Genomic DNA, 14,782 nt, shown 5'->3' with positions numbered 1-14,782 from the left:
AAGAAGAGACTAGACCGCAGAAACGGTGGCGAATCGCTTCAGGAACAATAAATATTGGGTTAAAGTTGCGGCGTTTTGGGCAAAGTTGCAAAAAGTTGTGATTTTGCGGGGTTTGCTGGATTTTGCGTTAATAGTTGCGATCGCAACATTGCGAAATCCTGGAGGGTCTGATAAACAGCCATATTTTCAACCTTAATCTTTTTTTTTTTTAACTAAATCACGATCAGCCACTGGGATTGGCCTCTTTTCTGGGGGAAACCCTGCAATCAGTGACTTGGAGACAGACAGAGGTGGTGCATCTCAAGAACAAACTCTGCAGCCGTTCACTTCCTCTGGATGGCGTTCATTTGGATCAGGATGTGTTTTTTAACCCCCAACATTAAAAACGCTACCAGGACCGCCGTCTTCCATCTGCGTAATATCACTAAAAATAGAAAAACGATGCGGAAGAACTGCTCCATGCATTTATCACGTCTAGGCTGGATTATTGTGATTCTTTATTATTTAGGTGTCTAAAAAAACTCTTTAAAAAGTCTTCAACGCTGCTGCCGGGGGCCTGATGAGAGTTTTAGCTTCTCCCAAAGAGTTGAGACTTGATTATTGAGGTCAGAATTTGACTCGATTGATGTTTTTTTTTTCCTGTTTTTTAAAAACACAACTTTCAGACACAGATCTGCTCGACTGACGGCACGATTTTAGGTCAGACACTTCTTGTCTTGTTGTTTTCTGCACACTGAACTACATGCTGTCCAAAATGGTGCAAAAGCAACAACAACAGAACAACAAAGATCTTCAGAAGGCCGGAGGAACATACAGAATCTGGGGGTCGCTTTGGGAGCCGTCAGGGTACCTGGAGCTCCTGGTTCTTGGTGTAGTAGTCGTCCCGGCTCTGCTGCAGCTGTCTGATCTGGCTGTGCAGCCTGGTCACCACTGTCTCGCGGTCGTCCCACAGCTGCCGGTAGCGCTGCTGCTCCACGTGCAGGCTCTCCCTCAGAGACACGATGTCCACGCTCTGCAGGTTCAGCTGGTCCTTCTGCGCACAAAAACCCCCCCAAAAAAACGCAAACGAAGGCGAAAAGAACGAAGAAATTAAATCAGAAACAAAACTTCCAGGATAAACAAATAACCGTCAGAAGCGGCTGAAAGGGGCCCAGACTTGCCATGGCGTTGTTCTGCTCCTCCAGCGCGGTGGCGTTGATGATGCGTCGAAGGAGGCGGCGGTTGCGGACGGCGTGCTGCTCCCTCTTGTAGCGCTCGTACAGCAGCTGGTTGTGCAGCAGGAACAGCTGGCTGCGCAGCGTGTGCAGCTCGTCCAGAGGAGCTGAGCCTGAGGGGGAAGAACCGCGGCGACGGTGAGGCAAACAGAACGAAACAAGTCGCAAAAAACTTCCTCCTGAGCTTTCTGTGGTCCACGTTCACACCATCCTACCAAACAGCCCTGTGACTACCTTTCACCCTTTAAACCTTTTCAGCTTCATTATCAGACAGTATTTTCACGGACCGGCCATTAAATGTGCGGCAGATAAATACGACAAAATAAAAACGATTCGACCGGTATTTTTTAAAACATAATAAACGTAAATCCAGCGCGTCCTCACAGCTTTGTGAGCTGCGTTATCAGCATGAATAACAGCCTCTCCTCCCCCTGATGCTCTCTGCGTTTAAACGCGCCCTTCAATATAAGAGACGCCACAAATATAAAGTGCACAAAGAACGCTGAATCAGTGGGAGCCCTGTGCCTGTTTCTCAGTAACCAGACGGTCCAATCCAGGGCTCCCAGATGTTTGTTTTTAGCGGTAACGGATCACGTGACCTCGATAAGCGTTCTGACCAATCAAGAGGGAGTCATAGACGGAAGCAGTGGAGAGAATCCAGTCAGTTTTTCTAAATAAATGTCGTTCAGATTCCGAAAATAAAAAACGGGAATACTGCAAGATAATTATTCTGAGGTGGGGACCTCTGGTTTAAACGGACAGACTGTGGTGCTGATTACAGGACGCGCCTTAATTTAAATTATTTACAATCTTTTCAAGGGGTACCATCCTGTTTCCTGATTCCGTCTCTGCTATTTGCAGACCCAAACAGGGCCACAAGTAAAGACCGGAGCGGCAACCGGCACAGAGTTTCAGCTATTATTGTGAGCAGCAGCTGCAGAAAATTAGATCCTCGTGGGCCAGCGTTAAAAAAAAAAAAAAAAAGGAAGCAGCCAGCCTTTCGTCTGAGCTCTGCAGACGTTTGTTTCAATGAACCTCAGCTGAAGAAATCTGATATCAGTGATGTCTGGGAGCTTAGATAACGCCCTCTTCCGTCCGGGTGATCGTGAGTTTTATTTCAGGTGCAATCATGATTGATGAGGTTCGGCTCGTCTCGTGTGACCTGATGACTCGTCGAACGTAAAGGTGTCAAACTGAAAAGAAGGTGAATCTGAACGACAGCGTTATTTATATCCTCAGATGAGGCGTTTTCAGTGTCGTCAGTACGACTTTTGGAGAATCTGTACTGTGCATTTATTTACTCAAGAGAGGGAAAATTAACTTGGCTAAGCTAAAGTGGACAATATCGTTCTTAAAATAAATAAATTCTGCTGATAGACTCTAATGGCCGACATATTCGTTTAATCTCCCGTCCCTAATCTGATCTGCTCTCACCGTGACACTGTTCTGGTGAATGTTTTACCTCCAAAATGTGTCCAGTCAGCTGACTTACTTGGCAAAGGTAATCTGCAAAACAAAAAACAAAAAACAAAAACAGCTCATTCAAGTAATCTTAAGACTCCACAGGACACATCCCAGGAAAGAAAAAAACTGCTTCAAAACTATCTTTTGGAGGAAATCGATTAAAGTTTGGTTCAGATTTAAACAGTTTTTGTTTAAAAAAAATACTGAAATGCAAAAGAAAATAGAATGAAAGCTGAATTAAATGATGCATTAATGAGACTCTCTGGTTCTAAAGAGTCAAACCAACGTAGAACTGGGGCTGAAACCACTTTGGTAAAAAAAAAAAAGGTTGAAAGCGCCCTTTAACACTCTACAGATAAAACCAAGGATGCACCAACACCGGTGTCGGTCCGATAGCATGTATGTGTTCGCATATCTGCCAATCAGAACCACCCGTAGAAGGAAAAGAAGTCGTGTGGAGGCGTTTCAAAGCGAAGATTCGTAACGGTGAAGAGTTCCCCGCCAACGTCACGGATCAGTTCCTGGCAAGAGGAACGCCATGATTATCGGACCGGGCCAGTCCGGGATCGGTCCAGGAACCGGAGAGTGGAAGTGTTTGAAACCGACGGAGGCTCTTCCACCGTGACTCAGCTGCTCGATGGGTAGCAGCAGCCGATGCGGTCTCTGAGGAAGACGCTAGGCTAAAGCTTCAAGCTGGATGACTTGAATACTGTTTTTATTTCAGTTTTAGCAAAGTTACTGGGTCGGAACAGCACCTCTGTGCTGAAAATAACCGTGGTGATGACTGTTAAACGTGGTGGACATTTGTTTGGGACTGGGGTGGCTTTGGAACAAATTATTTTAGTATTTTTAACAGAAAAAACGTGTTTAAAATATGAATTTTGGACATGCAAATGAGCTGTTGGAAAGGAATAAACTTGTAATTGTAAGTGTAATGGCATTGCAGTACTTGTACTCTGAGTAAACGTGGTATCGGTGCATCCCTCGATAAAAACCTGCACAACGTGAAGCCTCTAACCTTTTGAGGACTTTGTCGTGGGCGTCACTCCCCTGCTGAACAAGGCGATCCAGCACCTCCAGCGGCGACGCAGACACGACCCCCTCCTCCTCGCCGTCCTCCAGCCCCTCCTCCCGCTGCAGCAGCCTCTCCATCGTCGCCTTGTGGAACGCCTCCGACGTCTTCTGGCCCACGAAAAGCGAGGCGGCCCTCGGCAGGGCCAGGTCGAAGAATGACTCGTAGGGCACCGGCGCCGGGGTCTTGCCGCACGGGCTGGGCGACAGCATCCCGAACTTGCTCGCCTCGTCATCGGGCGCCGAGGGGCACCTGTGCAGGTGGTGCTCGATGGGGGTGAAGCCGGACTGGTAGGACCAGGACTGCTCGAGGGCGGAGCTCCTGCTGTCTCCTCCCGCGCCTCCTCCCCTTTCGCTGCCGACGCCACTGCTGCTCGCGGAGACCTCAGCTCTGTCCGGCGTGGACGCCGAGTGGCGGGTTTCTCGGGCGGGCGCTCCGGGGTGGGCGTTGGAGGAGGCCTTGTCCTGCACCTGACTGCCGGTCAGAGTCTCGGTGGTGTGAAAGAACGGCGAGTCGAAGCCCCGCAGGTCCGACAGCTCCTGCTTGTCTTCGGTGAGTTTCAGCAGCTCCTCTGTGATGGCGGCTGCAACCGAAACAGGAGACAAATAACAACAATGCTGAACGAAAGGGCGGGAATTTCTTAAATCAAGATCGGTGGATCTGATCTAAGCTTAAGACAACCAATCTTTTCCTCGCAGCTCACCTTCTTCTTTCTCCTTTTCTGTCCTCAGCTGAAGGTCCAGCTCCTGCTTCTTCATGAAGACGGACAGCTCGTTCAGCGTCATGGACACGTTTGCCGCCATCCCTGCGTCTGCGGAGAGGAAACCACGTGTCACGACCACAAATGTGCCGAAAACACAAAAACGGTCAGCCTAATGTTGCGGTTGTTTCCGGTAAGCCGGATTGAGTTTAAAAACGGGTATACTATGTACATTTCTTTGTCGTTTTGTGAGATTTTCACGAGGTTTTGGCAGCGTCGGTCTTCTCTGTTCGGTCTGTCACAGTCCAGGCAGGATTCCTGCCTCGGTTACTTAATTTACATCAGCTCTGCGCCACTGAAAACGACAACACAAATCAGAGCTCGTTCTCAGCGCTTCTGTGGTTGAAAAGTTGAAGTTCTGGCTCTTTGGTGGGAACAGTTTAAGTGTCCATCCATCCATCTTCTTCCTCTTATCCGGGGTCGGGTCGCGGGGGCAGCAGCCTAAGCAGGGAGACCCAGACTTCCCTCTCCCCAGCCACTTGGGCCAGCTCCTCCGGGGGAATCCCAAGGCGTTCCCAGTCCCTCCAGCATGTCCTGGGTCTTCCTCTGAGCCTCCTCATCAGGAAGGCGTCCAGGAGGCATCCTAACCAGATGCCCGAGCCACCTCAGCTGGCTCCTCTCGACGTGGAGGAGCAGCGGCTCTCGGATGACCGAGCTTCTCACCCGATCTCTAAGGGAGAGCCCAGACACCCTGCGGAGGAAACTCATTTCAGCCGCTTGTATTCACGATCTCGTTCTTTCGGTCACTACCCAAAGCTCGTGACCATAGATGAGGGTAGGAACGTAGATCGACCGGTAAATCGAGAGCTTCGCCTTTTGACTCGGCTCTCTCTTCACCACGACAGATCGGTACAGTGCCCGCTTCGTGAACAAGACCCCGAGATCCCTAAACTCCTCCACTTGGGGCAGGACATCTTCCCCGACCCGGAGAAGGCAGTTTGACTGCAATCCGATCGCTCAAGATGGAAATTGGTGACAGGCGGTGTTGTTTGTCATCATTATAGTCAGAGAACCAAATCCAGGTGTGAGCGGCCTTAAAGCGCACCAGAAACGCTTTCAACGCCTTCGAAGGTCGATCTGGACCCCTGATCTGAGCACCACAGGGGACTCTACTCTCACAGATCCAGCACAAGTCAGACTCCTGTCGTTTGCAGAAATACGAGTGTATCAGAGATGGCATGGTGTAGAAACAATCATCTCATCTTGAATGTGAGGAGATGATTGTAGATTTTAGGAGAAACGGGGTCAGATCAAACCCTATAACCATCATAGGAGAAGAAGTGGAGGTGGTTAAGGAATATAAATACCTCGGTGTTCATCTAGACAACATCTACAAGAAGGGACAGAGCAGACTGGACTTCTTGAGGAAGCTTAGATCCTTCAAGGTTTCCAGCAAGATGTTGCAGATCTTCTATGAGTCTGTTGTTGAGAGTGTCATCTCCTCTGCCATCATCTGACCTAAAAAGGCTCAACAACCTGATAAAGAAGGCTGGTTCCGTTCTCGGGATGACTGTGGAACCTCTGGAGATGATGATGATGATGCAAAGAAGGATTTTGCATAAAAGTCTCTTTAGTCAAAGGTTTCTTCAGATTAGTTGTAAAACAGAGGAGATCTTTCCTGCCCACAGCCATCACCATCTATAAGAACTCCTTGGTTTAAATGAGCTACGTCAACATTTAATTTCCCTTCGGGATAAATAAAGCATTTTGGAATTTGAATTTTATCTGGATACGTTTAGTAGTCCGAACATAATCCATCCAGAGCCTGAAGGTCAGAGCTCTCGTCTCGCAATCGAGTCATCCAAAACAAATAAAGTGCAAGGTGTGAACAGGGGCCTCGTGGTGTCTAACCTCGGCTGGTGGACCCCTCTGCGTTCTTCTCCATGTCTCTGACTGGTTCCTGTCTCACCAGCACAGGTTTGCTGGTCTCTCCTTGCCGGCGATCCTAAAAAGTCAAAACATTCGGACGTTACGGCTTAAAATCTGGAAACAAATGAAGAGGTTTGAGCTCTCTGTTGTTTCTCATCAAGTATTTTTTATTTCTTAAATCTTAATACCTTAAAAAACCAGTGACTGATCCACTTAAGTAGTTAGTTTAGGTATTAGGTCAACCAAGAGACAAGGAACCAAATCCTAAACGGCGAGGCTAAGAAAGTGGAGCGAATATTTTCAAGAACTTGCGTTTCCAGCCATGTGGAAACATCTTACTCTTCTTGGAGGACTGGACTGGACTGTGTTGGCTGATAAGGAGATGACAGGGAAGTCGTCCGCCAGAGCAGGAGGTGGGGAGGAGGTGGCGGGAGTGCTGGAAGCCGGCGTTCCTTTCCCGCCTGATCGAACCCAAAAAGAGAGAGACGAGTTCAGGTTACGAGCCCAAAAGAAAAAAAAGAAAAACACCGAGGCGGGCCGGAGGACGTACCCGATGTGCAGTGGAAGCGGCCCGGAAGGTGTGAGGCACTGTGGGAGAGCTCCAAGTTGGGCGACATGCCCCTCGAGGAAGGGGGTGTGGCCATGCCGCACAAAGAGGAGGGGCTCCACAGAGGGTCCTTCCCCGCGCAGGAAGAGTTCAGTTCACAGGTGGAGTTCTGAACAACGGGAAGAAATAAACCAATTAACTAATTAACTGGTTCTTTTTTAATGAAACTAGGAGACCTTACAATAACAGTTAATTTTACTCCTACTGAGCTGAAACACCAACTTTATTAGACCAGTGGACAGATTTTAATGAAACTTTGAATCATTAGACGTAGAGTTACGTTTAATAGTTTAATTTGTACTTCAGGAAAAAAAGGAAAATGTTTATAAACAGCGCACTGATATACAGGGTCGGCCATTTCTATGGAGACACCTGAATAAAACGGGAACGGTTGGTGATATTAACTTCCTGTTTGTGGCACATTAGTATATGGGAGGGGGCGGGGGAAACTTTTCAAGGTGGGTGGTGACCATGGCGGCCATTTTGGATCCAGCTTTTGTTTCTTCAATGGGAAGAGGGTCATGTGACACATCAAACTTATTGGAAATTTCACAAGAAAAACAACAGTGTGCTTGGTTTTAATGTTATTTTATTCTTTCGTGAGTTATTTACAAGTTTCTCACCACTTATTAAATGTGTTCAAAGTGTTGGATTGTCGATGCAACCCTCTTCTCCCACTCTTCACACGCTGACAGCAACACCGCAGGAGAAATGCGAGCACAGGCTTCCAGCATCCGTAGTTTCAGGTGCTGCACATCTCGTACCTTCACAGCAGAGACGATCGCCTTCAGATGACCCCAAAGATAAAAGTCTAAGGGGGTCGGATCGGGAGACCTTGGGGGCCGTTCAGCTGGCCCACGACGACCAATCCACTTTCCAGGAAGCGGAAACGGGAGAAGAGGGTTGCATCGACAATCCGACACTTTGAACACATTTTATAAGTGGTGAGAAACTTGTAAATAACTCATGAAATAATAAAATAACATTAAAACCAAGCACACCGTTGTTTTTCTTGTGAAATTCCCAATAAGTTTGATGTGTCACATGACCCTCTTCCCATTGAAGAAACAAAAGTTGGATCCAAAATGGCCGCCATGGTCACCACCCACCTTGAAAAGTTTCCCCCCTCCCAAATACTAATGTGCCACAAACAGGAAGTTAATATCACCAACCGTTCCCGTTCTATTAAGGTGTCTCCATAGAAATGGCCGACCCTGTAGTATAAATCATTAAAGAACACAACAAAATAAACATTATTTTAAGAAGAGTAATCCAATGACTGTGAATATTTATCATTTACAAGGGTCGACAGTTTTAATCTACCCCATCTCATAATAAAAGAAACTAATTTTCTGCAAACGATCAATAAAGAAGTTATAATGGTTTAAAGTTGGGCTGTTAATTTCTCTCAGTATTGTTTACTTTTTTACCTGAGGTTGTTTATGATAATGAAGAAGCTCAATGATCAATAAACTGGGAAAATGGCTACTAAACTGTTTGCCTGTTATTTCCCCCCTGCGTGTTTTATCGTGCGCACCCTTTCACCGTCACCGACGCCGTGACACGACGGTCCCCGGTCATTAATTACCGGCCGGCCCCCCCTGACAGTTCCCGGAGGCCGTTATGGATGGTCTCACCTGCCGTCTGGAGGTCTGTGGGCTGCGGTACGAGGGCTGTGTCCCTGAGAAGGGGGGCAAGGACAGGGGCGGGGGCAGCGGCTGCCGCGGCGTGGAGAACGGGGTCGACGAGGAGCTTCCTGTCGTCGGGGAAGACAAAAGTTAACGAGCTGCGGGTGGCGCTCCGACAGCAGACGCGACACGACAGGTTCACGCAACGTCCCGACTTTTCTTTTTCCTTTAAAGTTTATTATTGCTTTTAGAGAGTTTTCTGACCGTAGCTGCTGTGGAGGTCTGTGTACGGGCTCGAGGTGCAGTCTTGCGGCCGCAGGTGCAGCTGGGGGTTGAAGTTCTCAGGCATGGTGGTGTAGCCCTCCTCGCAGGAGGCCTCCTTGGGGTCTAGGGACACTTTGGCACATTCAATGACGATATCGTGGATCTCGTACTTTTTCCACCTAAAGGAAAGCACGGCGCCGTCAGGCAGAAGCAAAGCAGACCTACGTGGATACATATTTTCGTACTTTTCAGGCTTACCTGGTCGGGTCGAGCTCGTGGTCCTTGGTTCCTGTCACCAGCTCAGGGTGTATACGGACGTGTTCGAGCATCGGCTGAAGGGGTTGGACACAGACTCAGTCATTTTTTTAAATAAAATAAGCAGGGAGCAGTAAAGTACGGCAGTCTTAGCTACAGGGGGGTGGAACAAGATCTCAGGAAATGAGATCCAAGAAGATTTCTTGCCGAGTTGAAACCCAAAAAAACCCCCGTCTTATGACTTCATCTGGAGAAATTCTTACTAAAGATGTTACGTTTGCGCGGCAGCAGTTTAATTCTCTGGGGTCTAGGGTGAAACTGGACGTTTTTTTTTATAAATTTGCTTTATATTTCACCCTAAAAGTGGTTTAACCTGCCATGTTTGGAGTCATTTTTTTCAGCACAACCTCCCAAGTGTGATTTTCAAGTCATTTTTTACTTTTGACCTACTGTATTAACACAACAGACCTAAAACCACACAAAAACATAAAATCCGAGTAGAAAATTCTTAGTTTTTTTTACTTTAAAAACCACAAACATACTTAATGAAATGTTTTGACAACTTAGAATGCAAATATAATCAGTAATATTCATAAACACATGAACAAATTGAGCAAACAACAAAGTTATATAAACTTTCTCCATTAAAATGTTGACAATTTCTTAGGCGTTTTTTGGACCAAACAATCAGGAGTTCTAAAAATTACCATAAATCCTTTTTGTTACTCATATAAACAGTTTCTGTCCAAAACAAGGCAGAGGGGCACATCACATTCTTAGTTTTGGCCATTTTCTATGTTCTGTTCATGCAGGATCATTTAGTTATAAAATATATCCTGATGTATGCTCAAAATATGCTTCCAAAATATGGATCTGAATCTGTCTCTTGTTATCATTTTGGCTGGAAGTGAGACAGACAAAATATTTTCTGTTTCCAGTAATCCTTCTCTTAAAAAAAAAAAAAAGCAATGGATCACCTAGTTCATCAGCAAAGTCCTCACTGTCTGTCCCAGTCTAAATGACACCCTAACTATAAAATCCAAACGCGCTAAATATCAAAACACATAACTCATTCCCGCGCTCGCGTTTTTTTGGTGTTTTTTTTGGCGCCGCCGAACTTCCTTTAATTTTTGCGCCTCTTTCTTCTTTTTACTGTAGATTTTTGGTCGCTTGACAGATAACTTTGAGCCTCCGTCAGATTGGAGAGGAGGGGCTGTTTTTTCATTCGGCTCGGTTGGGGGTGAGATCGGACTGAGGACAGGGGAGTTTTCTCCCGGTTTTTGGGCGCTTCTCGCTCTAACGCGCTGAAAATATGACGATTTTCAAAAAAAAAAAAATCGTGACGTGTCGTGAATAATTTATCATAACTCTGGTTTTCCTTGACCTATTGAGATAATTTAAAAACTGGTGTAAAGCTTGAAGTCTGGACTTTACAGATAAATTAAAACGGACTCTCTGAGGGGGCGGATCTTTCCCGCTAGAGTATTTTAACTCTTTAAGGTCGACGCCCGCTCTGGAGCCCGCTCTGGAGCCCGCTCTGGAGCGGGCATCGACCTTAAAGGGTTAAACAAACGGGTCAGGCACTAGGACCACGCGGCGAGCAGCTTCCGCCCCGCTCCTCCCGTCGCCTCTGCAGCTACGTGCTGAGAGGAAGAGCCTCTGTCGCGCCTTTATTTCAAACGATTTGTGGACGTCGAAGCTGAGAAAACGACATTAGATTCGGAGTTCGGAGGAGAAACAAACTCTCCGCGCAAGTTATTTAATTATTAACGAGATCAGCTTTTCTCTGTGACGAAAGTATCGTCATAAAAAAAAAAAGAAAAGGACAAAGTAGTTTCGCTCTGATGTCCATTTCAGTCCTGAGAGTTTCTTCGACTCAAACAGAGTAAATCCGAGCGTCTGCCTGGATTTATTTTATCCACATTGTCTTTTTTCGTCTTCTTCTTTAATTTTAAGGTGAAACAGTAGCTGAAGCGCCGTTCTAAGGTCTGACGGGACTCACGGGAAACCAACCAGTCAGCTGAGTTTGTGGCAAAAGCTTCTTTCTTACACATATCGTTAAAATCTCATCTCGTCTGGCCTCGCGAGAGCCTCACCTTCACCACCTCCTCGAAGGTTTCCATGTTCTCCTTCATGCTGTAATGGGAGCGCAGATAGGACACGAAGTTACACGGGTACATGCCGTAAAGCCGGTGGAAGAGCGAGTAAACGCTGGCGTGCAGGTGGATTAGGTAAACCTCCGAAACGTGGCCTGGACAGGAAGAAAAAAAACAAACAAAAAAACATAACCAAGCAAGTTAAGAAAGCAGACTTTTGGACCATATCTCAAGTTTTTACCTGGATTCTTAAGGTTCCACGATGCCAGACGGCCAAAAATATCAAAATACTCCCACAGGTGTTGCTTCCCAGCTTGAGGGATCATCGGCAGCAGAGTGATCAGCACCAGCACTCCGGTTATGAGGACGACTACATCTGTGTCCGTCTGCCGGGAAACCAAAGGTTTTACAGATAGTTTCACTTTAAATGATGCTACCAGAGCTGCATACGTTCAGCGTTCAGTTCCAAAAGCAGCTCTGACGTGAAACCTTTTGCCCGTTCTCTTCAAAGAGTCGTGGGTTTTTTTATTATTTTTTTTGCGGTTACCTTGAGGCATTTGAGCAGAGAGAGCAGCAGAGGGTAACGGGCGATCTTGTGGATCCAGGACGGCTGCTTGCGGACTACATGGCCGAGGAGCATGAGGGTGGGCAGCCGGCAGGCCTGTTTGGTCAAACAGTCGTTCATCTTGTCTAGAAGGTGCTGCGGGGGATGGGGTGGGGTGGGGTGGCTGTATTGATTTGACACACGGGGAATCACGCCACAGCTCTGTTCATTTTCATTCATCTGCCCTTGTAATGGGTGTGTTAATGTGGCAGGTAGGGGCAGAGGGCAGGAGGGGGATTTAGGAGGATGAGAACATTTTATTAGAATCCAATCTTTACCATCCTTCACCCCCCACCGCATGTGTGCACTTGTGCACATGCAGTTTGCACTCACAGCAGACTTCATACATACACGTGCACTATTCCACACACACACATCTCTANGGAGGGGGGGGGGGGGCTATAAGTCCAAAATAGACATTTACCAAAACTTAAGGTATCACAGCAGTGTATTTACATGAATTAATACAACATTATAAAGGTACATATAAATGCACAAGTGCTTTCTGAACACCAATACTTACAAAGACGGAGGTCTGTAGGGCACATTTAGCGTTTATAAGACCTGTTTTCTCCCTTATTTTTCAAAACTTTACCGGAGAAAATACATCAAAGCTTGTTTTATGATGAGAGCACTCACTACGTCACGTATTCTGAACGTACAATGTAACAAAGGTCGGATGTCTCACTCCGATTAGAATTCAAACACAAACATTTTAACAGTTTTTTCAGCATACATTTTCTTAAACTAATTATTAACTATGAACTTATTTATGTAACTTAGTCACGTGATGAACTTATTGCTGTCTTTGAACCCGCGGCTCGACCTTTCAATCAGGCGAACTTTAGGACAGACGGATGTGACGGCAGCCCCTGTGGCGGGAGGCAGCGACGGCGTCCACCCTCATTGGCTGAAGCCTGCGGCTTTGGGCTAAACTGAATTAGCCCAAATGAGCTGCAAACCGAGGGGGCGGGACAAGACGCCTGTCAATCATTCTGTACCATGAAATTACATTCAATGATCGGGGCTGCGCAAAATTAGCCCTTTGGAAAGACTCTGGGATTTAATCGAGACTGTTTGACACCAGTCTTGTTTTTAAATTTAACAAAATGTGTTATATTATTTCTAAAATGTCTTTATATTTAAGTTGCTATTTTTAAGTAGTTTATTTTATCATCTTTATTGTAAATGCCAGGGAGGGCTTAGCCCTACTAGCCCACTTATACCAGCCGTCCCTGACTGAGCGAGAGACGGGCGGGGGGGGGGACACCCTGGACAGGTCTCCTGTCCATCACAGGGACACAGAGAGGGAGAGCTAACATCTAACCTGACAGGAAACCAGAGTTCCTGCAGAACCACCTCTATAAAAGCAGGAGGCAGAAACACAACGCCAGGGCGGAAAGACATCAGCAATGACCTGAGAGAGGCAGCTGTTGCTGCCCATCAACCTGGGAAGGGTCAAAGGTCGATTTCAAACTGCTTGAAGAACATCATTCAACAGAGGGAAAGATTATTCAGATTTCAGACAGCTGCCAATCTTCCCAGGGGCGGCAGCTGACTCACCCTGAAGGTCAGACCGTGCAGTGCTCAGAGAGATGAAGCTCCATCTCAGACTCTACAGAGGCTACCAGGTTAAAGGTCAAAGGTCATGAGAGGACAGGACCGTTAGAGACAGACTGAACATGTATTGCTCGTTTGGGAGGGCTGCAGGAGAAAAAAAACAACATGGCAGCACGACTTAGGAACCACAAGACTTCCAGAACAAAACCAGACCAGAGCGGAGATCTTTACCCAGAATGCACAGCAGCAAACGGCACAAACACCTCGTACACCCTGGCACAGCTTTCACATTTAGACTGTTTGTTTAATAAAGAAATGTGCGTTTTTCTCCACTTCAGGTTAAATTTAAGTTATTTTAGAACCTGATAAAGACCAAATCATATTTATTATGTCCTTATACGCGACACAGGGTAGACTTTCTTTTTTCTGTGACTGTAAGTTGGGATAAAAGAGCAAAAAAAGCCTGTTGACAGATAAACACGTGAGGTTCTGACCTTATCGTGTGGCTCTCTGACAGAAGAGAGGATATGCATGGCCTGGGCGGAGTTGGTTTCCAAAAAGTAATCCACCAGCCCGTTCAGCAACATGGAGCCTCGCTCTTTAAGGGGAAAAACAAGGAAGGACACTTTGAGTCAGTTTGGCGAAACGGTAACGGGACACCCACGCCGGCTCGCGTCGGCCTACCGGTGCTGAGCTGCTCGTTGATAAGGCCTCGGATCTCTTCGAGCTGCTGGAGGTCGGAGGTCTCCAGGAGCGGGAGGAGGTCCCCCACGTTGGGCTGCTCCCTGGCCATGGCGGTGGCAGTGCTGGAGGTGGAGGTGGAGGCCGCGCTTCGCTCACAGTGTCAGTCCCGGCTTGCCTGGAGGACTCCTGGGGCCCACCCGCCAATACAGTCTCCAGGCACCTCTGCCGAGTCAGAACCAGATTTAGCGCCGGGATTATTATTTTTTTTTTTTTTACGCAAATCCTCGCGATAACGCGACGAAGGCAAACAGGAAGCAGCGGTGATTGCACTCAGAACGTTCCTGCAGGACAAATAAACTGAAGAGAACCCACTAATTTAACAGTGTTTAACCGTGAGGACGTACACGGGCATCCAAAGGATATTTGTGCAGAATAAAGTTTAGGAGCCGTTTGCTCACTTTATGACACCGTTTACACCAGGGGTGTCAAACCCAGTGACGCAAGGGGGCCAAAATTAAAAATTTGGTCCTAGCCAATATTTATTCAAAATTACATAAATTAATTAGTTTTAGATGTATTATGTCAAATCATTCATATAGAAATATCAATGACCTTTTCCCAGTTACAGATTATACAGAATTTAGAGCAAACATACTTTAATGAACACAGACAAATAGATCAAACTTCAAAAAGCTCATCATTAGC

At 46.7% G+C, this 14,782-nt stretch overlaps 1 protein-coding gene across 4 annotated transcripts in view; it reads right to left on the bottom strand.

Annotated features, from left to right (window-relative positions):
* tsc1b (TSC complex subunit 1b) overlaps nt 1–14,782 on the bottom strand; it is a gene marked incomplete at its 3' end in the record, with an annotated part of 22,298 nt that overhangs the window by 2,491 nt on the left and 5,025 nt on the right. For 2 of the 4 annotated variants that reach the window (XM_017425549.3, XM_017425550.2), the window contains 16 exon segments: nt 851–1,033; nt 1,161–1,327; nt 2,677–2,720; nt 3,697–4,333; nt 4,454–4,561; nt 6,362–6,455; nt 6,719–6,840; nt 6,930–7,095; nt 8,624–8,742; nt 8,879–9,057; nt 9,137–9,210; nt 11,230–11,384; nt 11,471–11,615; nt 11,777–11,929; nt 13,888–13,991; nt 14,078–14,299. In XM_017425549.3, coding sequence (XP_017281038.2) covers nt 851–1,033; nt 1,161–1,327; nt 2,677–2,720; nt 3,697–4,333; nt 4,454–4,561; nt 6,362–6,455; nt 6,719–6,840; nt 6,930–7,095; nt 8,624–8,742; nt 8,879–9,057; nt 9,137–9,210; nt 11,230–11,384; nt 11,471–11,615; nt 11,777–11,929; nt 13,888–13,991; nt 14,078–14,186 — 2,559 coding nt within the window. 4 annotated transcript variants of the gene reach the window in all.

Source organism: Kryptolebias marmoratus, linkage group LG14, assembly GCF_001649575.2.
Source record: "Kryptolebias marmoratus isolate JLee-2015 linkage group LG14, ASM164957v2, whole genome shotgun sequence".
Classification (NCBI taxonomy): Eukaryota; Metazoa; Chordata; class Actinopteri; order Cyprinodontiformes; family Rivulidae; genus Kryptolebias; species Kryptolebias marmoratus.
The sequence above is the reverse complement of the archived record's forward strand: the minus strand, read 5'-3'. Positions and strand labels throughout refer to the sequence as shown.